The 17,500-nt window shown below is 41.7% G+C and overlaps 1 protein-coding gene across 1 annotated transcript in view; it reads left to right on the top strand.

Moving 5' to 3' along the window:
• Positions 1-17,500, top strand: part of col22a1 (collagen, type XXII, alpha 1) — a 65,058-nt gene that overhangs the window by 21,505 nt on the left and 26,053 nt on the right. The window contains exons 10-23 of the mRNA XM_080837569.1: positions 137-181; positions 342-404; positions 695-733; positions 4,292-4,345; positions 4,741-4,794; positions 5,122-5,175; positions 10,357-10,410; positions 10,747-10,791; positions 13,147-13,200; positions 13,608-13,661; positions 14,363-14,398; positions 14,646-14,675; positions 14,786-14,839; positions 15,188-15,241. Of these exons, the coding sequence (XP_080693695.1) occupies positions 137-181; positions 342-404; positions 695-733; positions 4,292-4,345; positions 4,741-4,794; positions 5,122-5,175; positions 10,357-10,410; positions 10,747-10,791; positions 13,147-13,200; positions 13,608-13,661; positions 14,363-14,398; positions 14,646-14,675; positions 14,786-14,839; positions 15,188-15,241 (690 nt within the window). The remainder of the gene's footprint in view (positions 1-136; positions 182-341; positions 405-694; positions 734-4,291; positions 4,346-4,740; positions 4,795-5,121; positions 5,176-10,356; positions 10,411-10,746; positions 10,792-13,146; positions 13,201-13,607; positions 13,662-14,362; positions 14,399-14,645; positions 14,676-14,785; positions 14,840-15,187; positions 15,242-17,500) is intronic.

Here is a 17,500-nt window from a genome sequence, read left to right as displayed (position 1 = left end):
AAAAAAAAGGTTTCAGACTTTTTTCTGCTTCACATCAATACTTAATTTGATAAATGTATTCATGATGCAAGGGAGACCTGTCTTCTTTTCTTTTTCACTGCCACAACTTTCTCTCATCTCCTCCTCTGTTTCACAGGGAGACATAGGCCCAGCCGGTATCGAGGGCGCCAAGGGTGAAAAGGTCATTTAAAGTGCCTATATGTTTGTCCCATTTCAAAACACCATTCACAATATTTAAGATGTGGGTGATGTGTGTTGCGTAGTACATAACTGAGTGGAAATATTTTGCACTGTCTCCTCTGCTTTTGTTAAAAACCCCATTTGTGCATACACTGTTTCAGGGCGTCTCTGGTATTAAAGGCTCAGCCGGATCCCAGGGCCTCAGAGGACAAAAAGGAGAAACTGTACGAAATCTATTCTCACACAGTGAATATAACACGATTTCATTAGAGATGCTGTTAGCCACACTCTAGCATAGTTAATTGTCATTGAAGTGAAGCTACATTTTAGATCTAGCCTCTTTATTTCCTGTGCTGTAAATAGACTTCCAAGCAAATAACATGTAAATGAGTAGTCATTTGCCTTGATTAGTGTAAATGCTGCTTTCTTCCCTGATGCCTCCTCTACTGCTGATTTCTGACTCTCTTTCTTGAGCCTCGACAATAATTGATCCATGTCGATTGATTATTTGCAGGGCAAAGCCACCTCTGTTAAAGGGGATAGAGGTCAGAAGGTAAGTAGCCTACATTCTTTCTTACGAGCACAATCCTCCGTGGACTCTGTGTGGTGCATGTAGTCTCAGTCACGTCTCGTGTCACTCCACTCTTCTTCAACATATCTAATAAAATCCCACTCTTCTTCAACATATCTGATAATAGTCCACTCTTTACTCCAAGGGCATGTCCTTTCCTTATCTGAGAGAAAAGTACTTCTTTGGTGACAGTGAATAACAGATAACTTCGCTGGGTGACTGGAATCGGCAGTGGTCAGGCTTAACACATTTATCATCTCACCCCATAACAGATGCTCAAATAGGAAAGATCATACATATCCACTTTTGAAGCAGCTATGAGAGAAAACACTTTGGAATACTAAGTATTCCTGCCTGGAATTCTGCATTGGTTAAATCATACTGGGGTTAGCATGACATGTTTCTTAAAATTGCTATAGCACCTGGTAGCCCAATTATTTAATTGTTCTAATAGTTTCTAGCAATTTCAAGGGAATGCAGACTTGTAGGTTACCTGCATTCAAACTTAATTCAAAATCACCTTGTCACTAACTAGGTGAGCTTAGCTGTTTCCCTCAGTTTCCATTCAGGTGAGGAGCATGGCTTGAGGTAGACAACTAGGGTCGCCACCCATCCCTTACAATACAGGATTGTCCAGTGTTGGAGAATAAAATGCTGCATCCTGTACTCAACCAATTCGAGATGCAATTTGTTCCATATTTGAATATATGTTGTTTCATATTGAACACACTAGGTTGACAAAGTACTGAGAATAACATAACATCGTTGAGTTATGTCGAGAAAAAAATATCATCAAGTTATGGCACTACTTTAGCCTGACGATGTCATACTCATAATTCTAGTCAGAATATGAGTCTGATACTGCTCCATTGGGCTGTGATTATGGGGCATGTTTAAACCGAACCAGCGCTATCGATGTCTTCTAAAACATCTCTGTCTACACATCTCAGCTCTCCAGCGGCAGCCATGTTTGTTGAAAACGAATTCAACCCAAGCGCTCTTTGGTGACGTGGTTGATAACGTTACTGTTGATCATCTGTCCATCATCTTACAAAGCCCAACCAGACATCAAATGTTGTGGGCGGGGCTAAGTTTTGCTGGTACCAGGCTAGCACTCCTTATTTCTCCAAAGAGAAGGTATCAACCCTATAGACCACACAAGACAGGACTCACATAATCATAAAAAGAGATTTGGATTGATTCTGGCACTAAACAGGAAACAGACCAAATATTTATCATACATATCTGTGCAGATGCATGCTTTGTGTTTATGAAAGTTGACAATTACTGTTTAACCACAGAGTAGCCAAATATCCTCATCTATTGCAAAGATATTCAAGTAGTTTAGAATGATGGCAGGTGATTGTGATTGCACCATCTTGACTCCAGAAGGGTTAAGCATGAGCATTAGTATCCTTGCTTCAAACAAATATAACATGCATCAGTGGAAGTCCATAACTTCAGGCAAAACCTGACCTCTTTCCTTTAAGAACAACGTCATGTCTTTGTGTAGTATGTAAGGAAAGGAGGAAAAAATACCACAACTTTCTTAGTCTGAATTATAGCCCTTGGTCAACACACAGACCAAGTAACTGAGAGGGCAAGCAAACGTATACGTACTCCTCAGAAAGAGAAGAAAAAAGAACATTCAGTCCTGCCTGGCATTGCCAGTTGACAGAGCCGGGGTGTAATTATGGAACCCAAATCACTGGCCCAGCCTAGCGTTCAGCTGGCCAGCCTGCAATGAGCAGGACCAAAGATGGCTGCCCACAACCCTGGCAGGAAGAGTCACAAGGACTGTACAATTTTATATTTATGGATTAACTGTACCTCTAATCTGTTTACTTGTGTGATAGAGAGAGAGAAGTGCAGGGTCGATCCGGAGCCTTCCATGCTGTTGTTGTCACCTGATGTGGTTGATTTGATCGAACTAAAGCTTGTTTGTTTCAAGTCTTTAATCTGAAAGAGGAATGGAATGAAATGTCAGCTGCTAGAACATTTGGGGATTTGGCTTTATCTTTCACTGAGTTCTACTGATTGACTGATTGACTACGTTACCAAAGTATTTTGCACAGTGTTGTGTTTGCAGATTCTAGTGCTCTTGACAAGACACAGGCTAAAATTATGCTACGAAGATCCTTCCAGAAACTTCTTTATTATAGGTTACAGCCATGTTGGGATAGTAGCAGCCGCCCACGACTAGAAAAATGTATTCACTGCTTTCCTGTGCACTGGAATTTCCTGAAAGAATTGTATGCTATTATAAATCAGCAAGACATTTCTCAACTTAACTCATGGGAAGCCAGATTATGTTCAAGTGTTTCACATTTTACTTTACTTTATCTTGGTTTGGTTTGCAAAGGAAAAAGTAGTTTTAATATCAGATTGGACAGGATCAAGGTGACTTTTACATTGCTTTTTCCTGAGCACTGTTCAATAATGTTTTTCTGTCCTTTTTTTCTTTCTTTTCTTTTCATAAACAACATCCTGCAAGTTTTATCATTGCACAGTAAATTGCCATTTCAGGAGACAGAGACAAGACATTCCATTTGCTGTGCACTTGCTGTTATTGTAAGCAACTGGAAGCATTTTGATGACAGCCCGCAAAGAGAAAAGCAGCGCGCAATCTAATTTGAAGGCAATCTACATTATCTTTTTGCCACTGGACCAAACACAAACACAGTTGCATAATTTTAATTGAAGGAGTTACATGAATTTCAGGTTTTCTGTTTGGACAAAAGCATCTGCCAAATACCATAAATATATACTTCCAATTTTTGTGAATACTAAGCACTCTACTCTTCATTCCTCTCTCAAAACTCTTAACTTAACAAACTGACATTGCCCTGAGGGCGAAAAGAATGCTCCTAAATATCCTCACACCATGGAGATGTTTTGTTGTCTGGTTGATGTGTGCTTGCGTCAAAGCCTTGCCTGTTAGGGGTGTAATTAAAGGTTGTATTCTTTATGCTGTGTAAAGCTGCTCAGACGCTGCCAAGATTTCATCCTCACCCTGTAATTAAAGAGTCTTTAAAGTTTTCTCTTTCTTTTTAATGCTTCGAAATTCCGCGGGATTCCTCTGCATGTAGGTGTCAGGGCAGCAAGACAGAGAAGAAGAGCACAAAAAAAAATGTCCTTTGTCTTTTAAGTGGTGTGGTTTGGGATAGGTTTCATCAGTTTCAGAACATGTTTTTTGCTGACTTGCTTGTGAAAACATAACCCTGTATTGTGAAAGTCAACATTGTGTTTTGCATCTAAGTGTCTACAGTCCATTGTTCTGTGTTTGTCCAGGCATGTTTGTGTGCATACAAGGTTTGTCTGATACAGCGGACCACCATAGCGTCACTAACTGCATTGTTTTCGACAGTTCTGTGTGTTGGTGTTTAATGTTGGGCACTTGCAGAGCAGGTCTCAGATGCTCCGGTGCTTGTCCCACAACCCGACCTCCACCATCACTGGTCATATGAGTGGCACTGGGCTCTCTCTATGGCATTCATCAATGTCACTTTTCTCATCAAAACTGTAATTTCTTTCCTACAGGGAGACCCAGGGCTTCGGGGAGAGTCTGGAGAGAGAGGACTCATAGGAGAGAAGGTCAGGGAGTACTTTGACTTATCAAAGCATGTCATTACATTTAAGGGATTATGTACGGCCACTAATGGTATCATAATAGTTGCATCAGTTTTATAATTACAATTATAAGTCTAGACTGTCAGTTTCGAAGTCTGCATAAATTCTGCATAAACTTTATGCTTTCTTATTTATATGATTTATATTATGTATTAAATCCATATGGTAGGTGATCTAAAAATGTTATACCTTGAGCTATGCTACGTGAATTAATTATAATACATTGGCCAATGCTACACTTATGAGGATTAATGGGTCCACATGGAGTGGACGCGTATTCTGTCCATTTACTCAAATGAGTTTTCATGCACTGGAATTCACTGTTAATAATACGGCATCTATTTGAATACATTTTGTAGGGAACAGCTGGACTTCAGGGGCTTTCAGGCAAAGCAGGAGACAAAGGAGAAAGAGTAAGTGTTGTTGCCTCTGGACCGTCACAGAGATTCACACAATAGCTAACACAGGCTTTTGGTGAACATCGCAGACTGTGTCATTCAGTCAGAAATACAGACCATAGAAGAAGAGGATTTTCCCTGTAAGGACATAGTCTCAAAAGTAGATACGAATCTGTGATCTGTGAAACATACATTTGTGTTGAACCTGGAAATTCCACCTTTCCATCAGAAACACCTAAACTGATCAATCTTTACCTCCAAACATTTTACATTTGAACCTGGAAAATATATAATTCTCTGAAAGATCAAACTTACAGCTGTCTGTGTTGTCATGTCTAACAGGGGGAGCCTGGAGGACCTGGGGATTTGGGCTTACCTGGACCTCTTGGACCACAGGTACCATCTCTCACCTTGATTCACTCCTCTAACTTATGAAAGCATCAATGGAATATTTGAGACATCATAAATTATTGCCAAATGGAGAATAAAGACAAACGGCACTTTGGTTAAGTGCCTTGCTGCAGACAAAGACTGAAAACACAGTAGGAAAAGCTAAAACCAAGGGGCTTAATTTGATGAGATTTCAGTGAAATTATAAAACCTTCAGTAAAGCTTTGGTACTATTCAAGGTTACATTTGATTCATTTTGGGTGACATTGACAGACAGTTGAACTTTAGACACCAGCAGTGTTTTTCAAATGAATAAACGCACACTATGCCCTATGTCATTGATCACGCACATTTACTTGTCCTCTTTCTTCCTGTGAGCAGTGAAAAATATGGTTTATTATGCTTTCAATGCTTATTTTACTTAAGCATTGAAATGTTTCAGTTGGTGCTGAGTGAAAGCCTTTCACAGAGGTGTTTGAGATTTGGTCCGAGTCATTTACTGTGCACTGAGCAGATGTAGCGGCTGTTTGAATCAGGTCGTGTCCATTTAGATGAGTGACCTGAAGAAAGTTAGTGCCCCCTAGCGATGGAAGAAATACTGAGAGCATAACTCAGCATGTTTTGTGCAATTTCCACTATTAAAACGTATTTAAATAAGGTTCAGTGAATAAATAAGTTGATATTTACAAGTTATATGTAATGTGGGTAACTAGTAGTATTAAGTTAATAAAAGTTTGTTTTATTGAAGAAGATATGCTTTACCCGTAGTTCATTTTCCACAGTGTATGGATACGTTTTCGACACTTTGAGACATTTCATATACTTTGACTCTATGTGGTTTTGGGTAGTATATGGAGTATTATGGAGTTTTGAGCAGGGACACTGACAGCAAAGAGGGGGTGGTGGGTGGGATCACGCTGTGAAAGAGAGGGTCAGGGGCCAAAGGGTCAGAAAGGGGGTCCTCTTGTAACAGGTGCTAATGCTTTTCTGGGAGCCCAATGGCCCATTTTACCACATCTATAAACTGTTAAACATCAGGACATCCTTAACTTTTGAATACAACTGGTCTTGATCTGTTTCCCTGCTGTAGTAGTGCAAATACTTAAATTTAGCAAGTTAGACCTTATGAACATATCGGTCAAACATGGGCTCATTCATAACAGCAGGCATGGTTTCATGTTTAAAGCAGCCCATTATTTTTGGTCCTCCTGTATTGTAAGTATAGCTTAGTGAATTTTGAATGAAATCAGATAGCGTTACCAGAAATTCATTTTGGGTGTTATTGTTGAATATCATGTGTGTAACAACCAAAGCAAAAAGTGATCTGTAAACTCAGAGTATTCAAACTTTAGAGTATTTGCCTATGTAAAAGATTGTTCCCGAGCGGTTGGTTTTGGTCAGAACTGAAAGATGGACGCATGTAAATTGATCTTCCAAAAAATACTTTTCTTTATTTTTCATATATCCCCCGGTCATCTCCAAGTTCAGAAAACCCATCCAGTGATTATCACACATAGTATAATATCTAAGCACTCCGAACAGCATAATCACAATCAGATTTTAATTCTCATTGGTTTATTCAATGTAATCAATGTAGTCTAAAACATACATTATCAAAAATGTAGGTTATTGCTATACATTTCCATACGAGTCACCACTAATAGGCGCTAGCAAATGTTAGCATTATACATTGATTGCCGTTGGCATAGTCTATACCCGAACAATAGCGTCAGGGTCTAGGCTGCTAAATAAACAGATGACTTGTTCCAAACCGTGTTCTTTATAGCAACAAAATAAGCAGCCTAACCCTTAATTTAACACCAGGAACTATTTATCTCTCTCTCTCTCGCTCTCTCTCACACACAAATGATGCCTCCCTCACATCACTTAACAGTAAACTTCAGCATAAATAATAGTCTTTTATCTGCAGTAAAGTCTCGCTAGTGGTACCCTCTTGTTGCTGACCTACAAAAAAGTATAGCCTTTTGGTAGTGTAATCAAAAAGAAAAGTTAGGCATACCACTTAGGAAAAACAATCATAGGCTAAAACCTTGCAAATGGATGATTTGAGACCATTCCTCTTTAAAGAATCTCTACAGATCGCCCGGGGTCCTCGGCCCTCTCTTGTCCTCTCCAGCTCATCCCACAGGTTTTCTTAAGGGTTTGAGTTAGGGGAGCAAGGTGGCCATGGCAGAAGCTTGACTTTGTGTTCAGTTAAAAAAAATTCTCTAGATCTGTGATGTGTCCAGATGTTTTTCATTGTCCTGCTGCAGGACGCAACAATAAGACAGTTTTAGTTTTTTTGACAGAGGCACACAGATTTGGATTAAACACAGGTTCTTTTCAGTATAGTCATCTTTGTTTTTGTGCCAAACCCACCTGGATTGTTTTCTGCCAAAAAGCTCAATATTCGTTTCATCTGAACAAGTTTCCTGTCCCAGAAGCATTTAGCAAACTGCAGGTGCTGACGTTTATGGTTAAATGACTGGCATGTCCCCCAAATAATGTTGGCATGGAGGTGGCATCTGATGGTAAATCAGGGGATTTGTTTGCCCCACTTACTGAAATAAGCTTGGGTCCTCTTTCAAGCAAGTTTTTGTCAACAGTTCCAGTTGATTTTAACTTTTTTAGTTTTAGTAGACATGGTTGTTCAGTCGAGTAGCTATTATTTTTAGCCATTCCCTGACTGATGAAGGTCAGCAAGTTTTCCACTGTTTTGATTTGTGTGTTCTCATCAGTGGCGGTTTTAGGCACGGGCGAACCGGGCAGCCGCCCGGGGCGGCACTTTTTCATGACACCTGGAGGGCGGCACGAGCACTTAAAAAAAATGAAATAAAAATCATCTGGGCCGCGAAGCGGTTTTCTATTGTCTATCTATCATATCACTGTGTGGGGAATTGGCGAATTAGCGCCCCCTGCGGCTGCAGGCGCCACTGCTCCCTAAGAAGGTGCCTAAGCCTTGCTTGCACAGATCCAGTGTGAGGGGGCGCGGGGGACAGTTTAACTCTGGGTGTCCCAAATGGAACTTGTTAGGTTGGAATTTTCCTCTGCTAAAGTAATAAACTAAGCCTACATGGTCATAGGCATACTCATTATTCACATTTTTGTCATTGTGAGTACCGTCATACTTTCACCACTGATGTTATGCTAGGCTTAGGCAAGTTATCTCTGGTTAAAACTAGCTAACGTAAGCTATTCGCTAGCTAGCTTGACAGTCATCGTTATGGTGTTAATTATCTGACTGCTTGTGTTTTCGGCAAACGTTCACGTTGTCATTTGAATCCATTAGCTACTAAAATGAGCACATCGATTGTTAAACCATTATTAAACTTAGCATTTTGATTGTTTAACAGAATTGTCGATGTTTGACACTGTCAGATAACTTACCTAGCAGCTACGCTAGGACATTGCCCTGTCAGGTATACATCTCAGTGCCTCTCTCCAGATGAGTTTTAAATGAACTGAAGGAAAATTAATATAATCTTTCACTGCGGTGCCTGAACAATGCTGGTATGGGATGTGATCTGTAAATTCTCGCCTCCAATTTAAGCTCGTCATCCATCATATCTAGTTTTACATTTTGTACATATCCCTCCATTGCATAATGAAGTCCCTTTCGCAATCAGGTACTTCTGTATCAAAATGTTGCATAGAGCCTCTTGGGATGTCATTTTGTGAACTCTAGTCAGCTCCTCTAGTTTGTTCGAGTTAGCAACAGTAACTAATATAAGGGAGACCGAGCTTAGCGATAGGTCAATTGAGAAATTAAAGTGTGTCTTTCACTTATATACTTATAATAAAAAAAAAAAATACGATTTTTTTTTTCTCCTGTGTGTGTGTGTGTGTGGGGGGGGGGGGGGGGGGGGGGGGGGGGGGGGGGGGGGGGGCGCTCGGAGGGGGTCTCGCCCAGGGCGTAATTCTATGTAGAACCGCCACTGGTTCTCATGTTGAGGAATGAATAAGGGGATTTCGACTCTGCCACCATATTTACATCCCAGTGAAGCAGGAAGGATTGCTGAATTAAAAGCTCCTAAACAGTATAACTTAAAAGGGAAAATATAAAGGAAAATCTGTTATATGTTGTTCATAAGAATTTCAAAGGGTGCCAATAATTTTGACATGTATGTCATTATTTTTTTTGATAGAAATGACGATGAGAGAAATTTACTTCAATCTAAGGTTGATTTTTTTCTCATTGTTTTTTAGTGTGACTCATCTTAACCAGGGGTGCCAATAACTGTGGATGGGACTCTTGGCTATTAGGCTAGGCTGTAATGAGTTATGAGTATGAGTTATATTAGTAAATATTGTTAGTAAAATGTATTGTTACACCAGGTTTTATTGCTCTTAGCTTGATTGTACGTCGCTTTGGACAGCGTCTGCTAAATGACTACATGTAAATGTAAATGTAAATATAAGGCATTATTACTAATAGACTGTCAGTGTAGAGAGATGTGTGATACTTTATACTTAGCAGATTGTTGACATTCAGGGGATAGTGGCAGGACCTGTACCTTCTGGTGTGCATGTGTGTGTTTAAGAGAGAGAGAGAGAGAGAGAGAGAGAGAGAGAGAGAGATAGAGAGAGAGATAGAGAGAGGAAGAGAAGATGGAAATCCCACTAGTAACCAATTCGGCGACCCACCCCAAACAGCAATTATTTACTGGCTAGCTAGTTGTTGTATGAATTGACAACCCGTTTATCTTCAGGGACAAACTAAACTATTGCCATACCTACCTACCTTCACTTAACATAACAGATTCTCACTAGCCACTGTCCCCCCCCCCCCCCCACAATTAGTTGTGTTTCACGTTGTTGCTGCTAGCAAGCTAATGTTAAGGGGAACAAGCTGATGTTGTGGGGGCCCCCTGGGGGCCTTCTGACCATGTCATCTTAGTCTTCTGCATGAAATCATAGATTTCACGTGAGTTCTTACAAAATTTTGGACGAACATACTCAGCTGTCCTCAGGCAACCCCTTCCCCCTCCAGATCGGGCCTGTTGTGATGCCCCTGGCTTGGTGGGCCAGCTTATGATTTGGGTGGCACAGGCGTCTCCAGGCACACCTGTGGCTACCCCCCTGCTATGGCACACACACCTTGTCCACGTCCACCATGAGGACAAGGCTGAGGAAATTACCTTCATGTGCCTAATGCTCTGCTCTTCTCCTGTGTGTGTGTGTCCCTAGGGTCTCCAGGGCGATGCTGGCCTGCCTGGCGGTCCCGGAGCTAAAGGTGTCTCTGTGAGTATTGTGTCTTTGCAGCACGGCATTTGATTGGGATGTGTGTGATACTATGTGATGGTTTGCAGAGGTATGAAGTTTAATAGGTGGAAATTCCTCTAGAACACAGGTGAGGCTGGGCTGATATACTGTATGAACCCAGAAATAAACTCATCTTCCACAACGACATTGTTATACGTTAGAAGAAGTGAAGTCATTGCCATGCAGATGTTATGATGTATTATTATGATCAGTAATGATGTATTTTGTTAGTAATGTACAGGATATTCAATACTGATGACTAACTTGACTGATAATGTTATCTTGTGTGTGACTTTTCTGTTTTGTCCCCCTCAGGGTAATTCTGGCACGAAGGGAGAGAAGGGAGCACCAGGAGCCAGGGTAAGAGTCTGTTCTTTAGTGCCACTCATGACCGTGACACATGAACATCCACGGAACAAAATAGGCATTATGGCATTTAGAACCGTCCTGTCTGTGTGTGTAAGTGCCATATATATCAGCGCAGTCGACCGTGCTAGATTCAGCAGCCACGGCATCAAAGAACGAACGCATAACTGGAAATAGCCATTTCCAGGGATTACTTTACTTCATGGCAGTTTGCAGGGGCATGATGAGGTTTCAGATAGAGTGTTCACACAATGACTTCCCCACATGTACAGTCAGTCAGAAAGGAACCATTCAGGTGAAAAGGTAAAAATGGATGGGGGATGTAGACTGCTGAAGAAGAGATTAAGTGCTTTCCACGTACTCCACCTTGCACGTGTACGTGTGTGTGTCTGTGTCTGAGTGTGTGTGTGTGTGTGTGTGTGTGTGTGTGTGCCTGTGGACCTGTGTTATGCACACACCTCCCTTAGGAAGCTGAGGGATTATGAAGCTGATGAAGGTAACAGATGTGCTGGGTCTTGATGCACTCTCCAAACTTCCTGAATGGGAACTACGGGGGCGTAATGCACCCCCTTCCCCAACACCACCACCACCACCCTCCCATCTCCCACCAGTTCAGTCTCTAGATTTTACTGAACAGCCCCATTCATCGCCCACATGCAAAAGAGAGTTCACAGCATCAATGTAAATAGTTGAATAGTTGAAAATGAAATTTACGGTTTTCTCGAGGAGGGACAGAGAGAAAGATAATTAATTTACTGATGAAGGCGTACCATGTGTTTTTTGTTGTCAAAAAATAGAAATACTTTGACTTGAGAACAATTCATTAGATAACATGAAAAGACAGTATTTCCCAATGTTTCTGTGCATTGAGCGGTGGTTTTAGGCATGTCATTACATGTTATATGGATTACATGTTGCTCAGCCCTAAAGAGTTTGAAAGGCATAAAATACCTGAACTAGAATGCAGATATACAAAATGTTATTGGAATTCTGTATTACTAATGTAGGATTGTTACCATTATTGCAGTCCTAGTGACATTTTTAATACAAACAGTACACTGCACCTTTAAGACATTCCAAATCGCGTTTTTAAGTGTTATCTCCAGTAGATAAAGCGGATGATTGCTAAAGCAGCCCTGGAGCTCATAGCATGCCTTTGCTCAAGACATTAATCAAAGACTACAAATAAAAATAAATTATTTTTTTAAACGGATCTTACAGAAGAAAATCATTAAATGATTCTTAGGAGAAATGCTGCAAGACCCATGTAAGAGATGGAATCCTTCAGTGCGTCAGATCTTTTTAATTTCAAAGTCAATGTGACGTAAATCACAACACAGAACATGGATGGGTTTGCCATGTGGCACTTGTTCCCACCCCCCCCAACACCCCTTGTCTTGGTTATTCTTGAAGTCAAGGTGCCCAGCGTGAGGCTTGGGAGGGCGGGGGAGGGGGTCTATGTGTGCGTTTGTGTGTGTGTGTGTGCGTGACTGTGTGTGTGACTGTGTGTGTTTGTGTGTGTTTGTGCACATGTGTGCATGTATCGAAGTATGTAAAGACAACACAGAGGTCTGTGTGTCGTGTTTAAACCATCAGACCTGGCACCATCTTGTCAGTTGTGTTCCAGGAAACACGGCCGTCTAGGGAGCATGGTTTCCACTCCTGGAGGTCTAAAGGTGCTTAAAAACAGCAGCACCTGTCTGTCAGACAGCTTAGTACATGAATGAGGTGGTGTGTGTGTGTGTGTGTGTGTTGTGCTGGGGGAGGGGGGGGGGGGGGGGGGGGGGGTCAAGCCCAAGGCTACTGCTGACATTGAACTTCCTTTTAGTTTGTCAAAGGAGTCATGTCTATGAGCAGCATGTCATATGAATGAATGTCTGAATCTTTAGAAATTGAATTTAGCATATAAATGAGTGAGTGTCTGCATCTTTAGAAATTTAATTCAGCATTTATAAATGAGTGAGTGTCTGCATCTTTAGAAATTGAATTTAGCATTTATAAATGAGTGAGTGTCTGCATCTTTAGCATATATAAATGAGTGTGTGTCTGCGTCTTTAGCATATGTGAGTGATGCATGTTTCTAAGAACATGGTGAACAAACCATGCCTCTTGATGATTACATCTGCCACCATAAAACTTTTTTATACCTGAACTATTATACCTGTTTGTTTTTTGTCATTGTGTCATTTGGCCAGTTTCATTCTTGGGATCTGGTCTGTGCTGTAAACATGTGGTGAACAAGAAGGAGAAGGGAGTGAGCGAGTATCCTTCTTGGCATGTCATAACTCCACGGTCCATATTACTTTCCAAACATGTCCTGATTAAAAACCGTGTTGGATGTCTCCACAGGGGCAGTCTGGTCTGGACGGGTTTCCTGGCAAGTTGGGAACCCCAGGAAAAGATGTGAGTTTTCTTCCATCTCATTGTCTTCCTTCACTTCCCTTTCTTCACTGTTGTACACAGGTGTAGATCAAGGGTCCGTTGTCTCACATGATTTTCACACTGTTGCGTGACCAGTGAACTCAACAGGTACCAGAGAAGTAACAGTAGATGAAGCAGTAAGAATTAAGTTCTGCTAAAACTTCCTCACTCAAATGTGTAATTTCTGAAGGTGGGAGGGAAGATTTTATTTAATTTCCTTGTATTTCGAGAATTCTTTTTACGAGTGGACTCAATAAGAGAGAGCAGTTAGAGCTGAATTCTGCCAAACCCGTCAGTGTGCGTCATGTCACTTCTGAAGGTGAGAGCACCAGTGCCGTATTGTTGCTGCTGCCAGTACTGAGTTGGACTCTTTATGTTTTTGACCATAGGGTATGAAAGGAACTGTTGGAGCACCTGGGCCTGACGGGGTCAAGGGAGAGAAGGTATGGATAGAGGATTTGTGTGGCATACTTTTGATCAGGCAAAATTAAGCACAGCTGCATCAAAATATGTTGTCTTGGGAGGCAGTTGAATATATAACAGGAAGCTGCCCAGACAGAAACGTTAACACATAAATTATACAGGGTACATCAGATCCCCAATGAATGTGTGTGTTTGAAAACATTTTGAAAACACAGACAGACACACACACACACACACACACAAACACACACACACACACACACACACACACACACACACACACACACACACACACACACACACACACACACACACACACACACACACTTACTGAACACACGCACGCACACACACACACACACACACACACAAACACACACACCCACACCCACACCCACACCCACACACACACACACACACACACACACACACTTACTGAACACACGCACGCACACACTCCTTGAGGCATACAATTAAACAGTTTTGTCAGATGAAGGCAGCATTGAGATGCAAAAGCGACCAATTATCCCCTGTCCTCAGGCATGTTTACTTAAACACTACCCAAGTGATGTAATTATTTTTGCAGCATTGCTCTCCCATGAATATTACACTATTTATAATGTAAACAATTAAGGCATCTGCTCACTTTGTTGCCATTAATGCATTAACATCACCGTTCATCCCTCTGAGACTGACCTTGGGTTGTTCTGCGACTTCACAGGGAGAAAGAGGGCCAGCTGGCTTACCTGGGGATGTGGTAAGGGCTTATCTTCATAATTAAATGTAATTCACGCTTTGGTAGGCGCTTGAAGCCACAGGAGGCAAGCAACATGCTCAGCTGTCTCCTGGCTAGTTTAGCGGACGGTTCTGTTTAAATCATCACAAAGAGATGGAAAACAACAGAATAATGTCTGAACATGCTTTCAGTGGTAGCTCATTAAAACAGTTCCCCCTCCCCCTGATGTGTCTTTAACTTCAGTTTTTTTTGTGTCTTTTTTCATCAGTACCAACAAGAAGGTCTGAAAGGAGCGGATGTAAGTTGATTTGGATTGATCAGTTTATACATGCCCATGGTTACCAGGTTTGTCTCCTGTGTTAGACGTTGATGGACGGCCTCTGATGCTTTGCTGTTTGTGTTTTTCAGGGTCTCCCCGGCCCTCGTGGGCCCCCAGGGTCTGACGGACCTCCTGGCCCACCTGTAAGAATTATGACTTCCTTCCTTTATGGTGCCCTCATCATAGATATTATATTACCAGAGCAAAACTGAAGCTTATTGAGTGTGTGTTTGAGTAGTTTGAGAGAAAGGGAGAGTGTGTGCGTGTGTTTGACTGTGTGTGTTTGTGCACATGTGTGCTTGTAACAAAGTATGTAAAGGCAACACAGAGATCTGTTTTGTTTCAAATCCACTGCATCCTTTTTTTGCTGAATCGTTTCCAAGGCCCCAACTGGATGCTAAAATGCTTTGCAGCACATTTGCGCAGAGCAGGTCTAGTGACGATGTGGCCAAGTGATTAAACAACCAACTCTTTTCACTTCCTCTTCCCAGGGACCACCTGGGCTTCAAGGGATGGTAGGAGAGCCCGGAGAATTTGGACAAAGGGTAAGGCAATGGAATGCAACAGTCGGACTGGGGTTGGGCGGCTTGGGGTTGGGGTTGTGCTCTTGTACTTGCCCACAAAATCCCATGTTCTCTGAGCTGTGCACAGAGGGTTGTATAGAGCTGCTTTTGACTGCAGATGTATCTGCATCTGGGGGTCAACTTGCATCAGTGTGTCTGAAGCAACGGAACAAAAACACACGTTACACATGCACACACTGCAGCAGGAGGGAGGGATGGCTGTGCCCAAGGGTTCTGTACTCCTCTGCTGCTCCAGAGAAGGATTCAGAAAGTACACTCTAAGAGAGAGAGAGAGAGAGAGTAGAAGAAAGAGTAAAATAGAGAAATAGAAAGAGAGAGGTAGCAAATGAGAGAGAGAAAGAAAAGACAGAGAGAGAGGTAGGTTGAGAGAGAGAGAGAAAGAGAAAGAAAAAGAGAGAGAGTAAGAGTGAAAGAAATAGAGTATAGAAATAGAGAGGGAAAGAGAGAGAGAGAGGAGCTGGTGTTGAACCCTGCTCACGTCTACGCCTATCAAAAGCTGTATTTGTTTGTGTTTTCCTCTTCTTTGCTTGAAAGCCTTCTTCCAAGAAAAGAGCTTCTGCTTTGATGGATTCAATCAATTACTGTTTTTGTGTTGTTATTGTGCATGTTTTAGTAGTCGGTGCTGTCTTTCGCTTAACTTCCCACTACCAATCTGCAATATTACTCATAGCAAACAAATACAGAACGGGATGCAAAAAGAAAACTTAGCTCAGGGCACCATACTCCCCTCTGTGAACTTTAATTGTACCCTTAGGCATGCTGGTTCTGCCTGCAAGGCTAAAGAATTCACCCCTTTTTTAATCAACCCTTTACTGGTTGTGTAGTAAGGACAGATGACTATAAAATATGTAAATGTGATGTGGAGGGAAGAAGAGGGCGAGTGCATACAAGGAAAGAAAGAGGGAAACTGTCTGGACAAAAAGGGAAAGGAGGCACAAAGTAAGAAAGCAAGGGGCAGTCTGAACAAATGCTCTAGTGCCCTCTTATGGCAGATACCGTAACTGCGTGCAAGACAAATGACTTTTGACAAAAGGTGGTGCTGCAGTACAGCTGTGTGCTCATGATACTGATGATACCCACCCCAGGAGTGTGGAAAGTACAAAAGTCAGAGTTTCTCCATTTAAAATCACCTCAGGTTTAATGCATGCTTTAATATGTTCCTGGTGCTAATAATAGATATAATGTGTGCTGGGAAAGCCTCTTTGATATAGAGCCGAGGCTTCCATTTGGTATCATCACCTGTCAAATTACAAATCTAAAAGCAAGTCAGAACTGATTATTCACAGAGGCTAGAAAAACTCCAAATCAAAGTCAGTCATTTTTAACACGATCAACAAAAAGCTAATGGCAGCATAAGTTCAACATTTAATCAATGTCTAATACAGTGTAACTGTGTCAATCACGAATAACAGGTAGAAAGGCCTATATACGTAGGTCTACTGAAGGTTAACTGTTCACACAAACCATTATGATCAGATTGTTATGTCTAAAAGATAAACACTGCATCCATAGGGAAAATACTGCATGGACAGGAGTTAGTATAGAGTGCAACATCCAACTACATGTGCTGAAGGTACAGGCATACGCTCTAAGGTAAGCCCTGTGGTGGGTACAGTCTGTAGTTCCACTCTGTCAGATAGACTCATAGGAGCATGCGGACAGGAGACATGGATGGTCTGTTGCTGTGCAATTCTGGAGATCATATTGTTAGGCTATGCTGTACACTCAGTGTGTTTTTTCCCCTCATGTTTTCATATAGACTCAGTGACCTATCTTCTTCTGAAGTGTAGTTGAGTGTGTGTGTGTGTGTGTGTGTGTGTGTGTGTGTGTGTGTGTGTGTGTGTGTGTGTGTGTGTGTGTGTGCCTGTGCTTTTTCCCTGTGTGTGTAGCTGTGTGTGTGTGTGATTAGTTTGTGTTTGTGTTTGTGTTTGTGGGGGTTCACATAAGAGCAGTGGCCCAGAGGAGATTGCTGTCTGAGAATCTAGCAAGGCTGTTTCATGTGTATGCTTGTCTGCTTGGCCATGAAGTCACACACACATACGCACGCACACACGCACGCACGCACAAACACACACACACATACACACTGCATAAGATAGATTGTAGAATAATTAGTGTCCCACTTATCTACCCATCCACCCATACCCAGATTTAAACTGAGTTCACGAGTTGACATGGACGCAGTACAGTATTTTTCCCACTAGATGGCATTATGTAGCC

Source organism: Sprattus sprattus (genome assembly GCF_963457725.1).
Source record: "Sprattus sprattus genome assembly, chromosome: 4".
Taxonomy (NCBI): Eukaryota; Metazoa; Chordata; class Actinopteri; order Clupeiformes; family Clupeidae; genus Sprattus; species Sprattus sprattus.
This window is presented reverse-complemented; position numbering and strand designations above follow the sequence as displayed.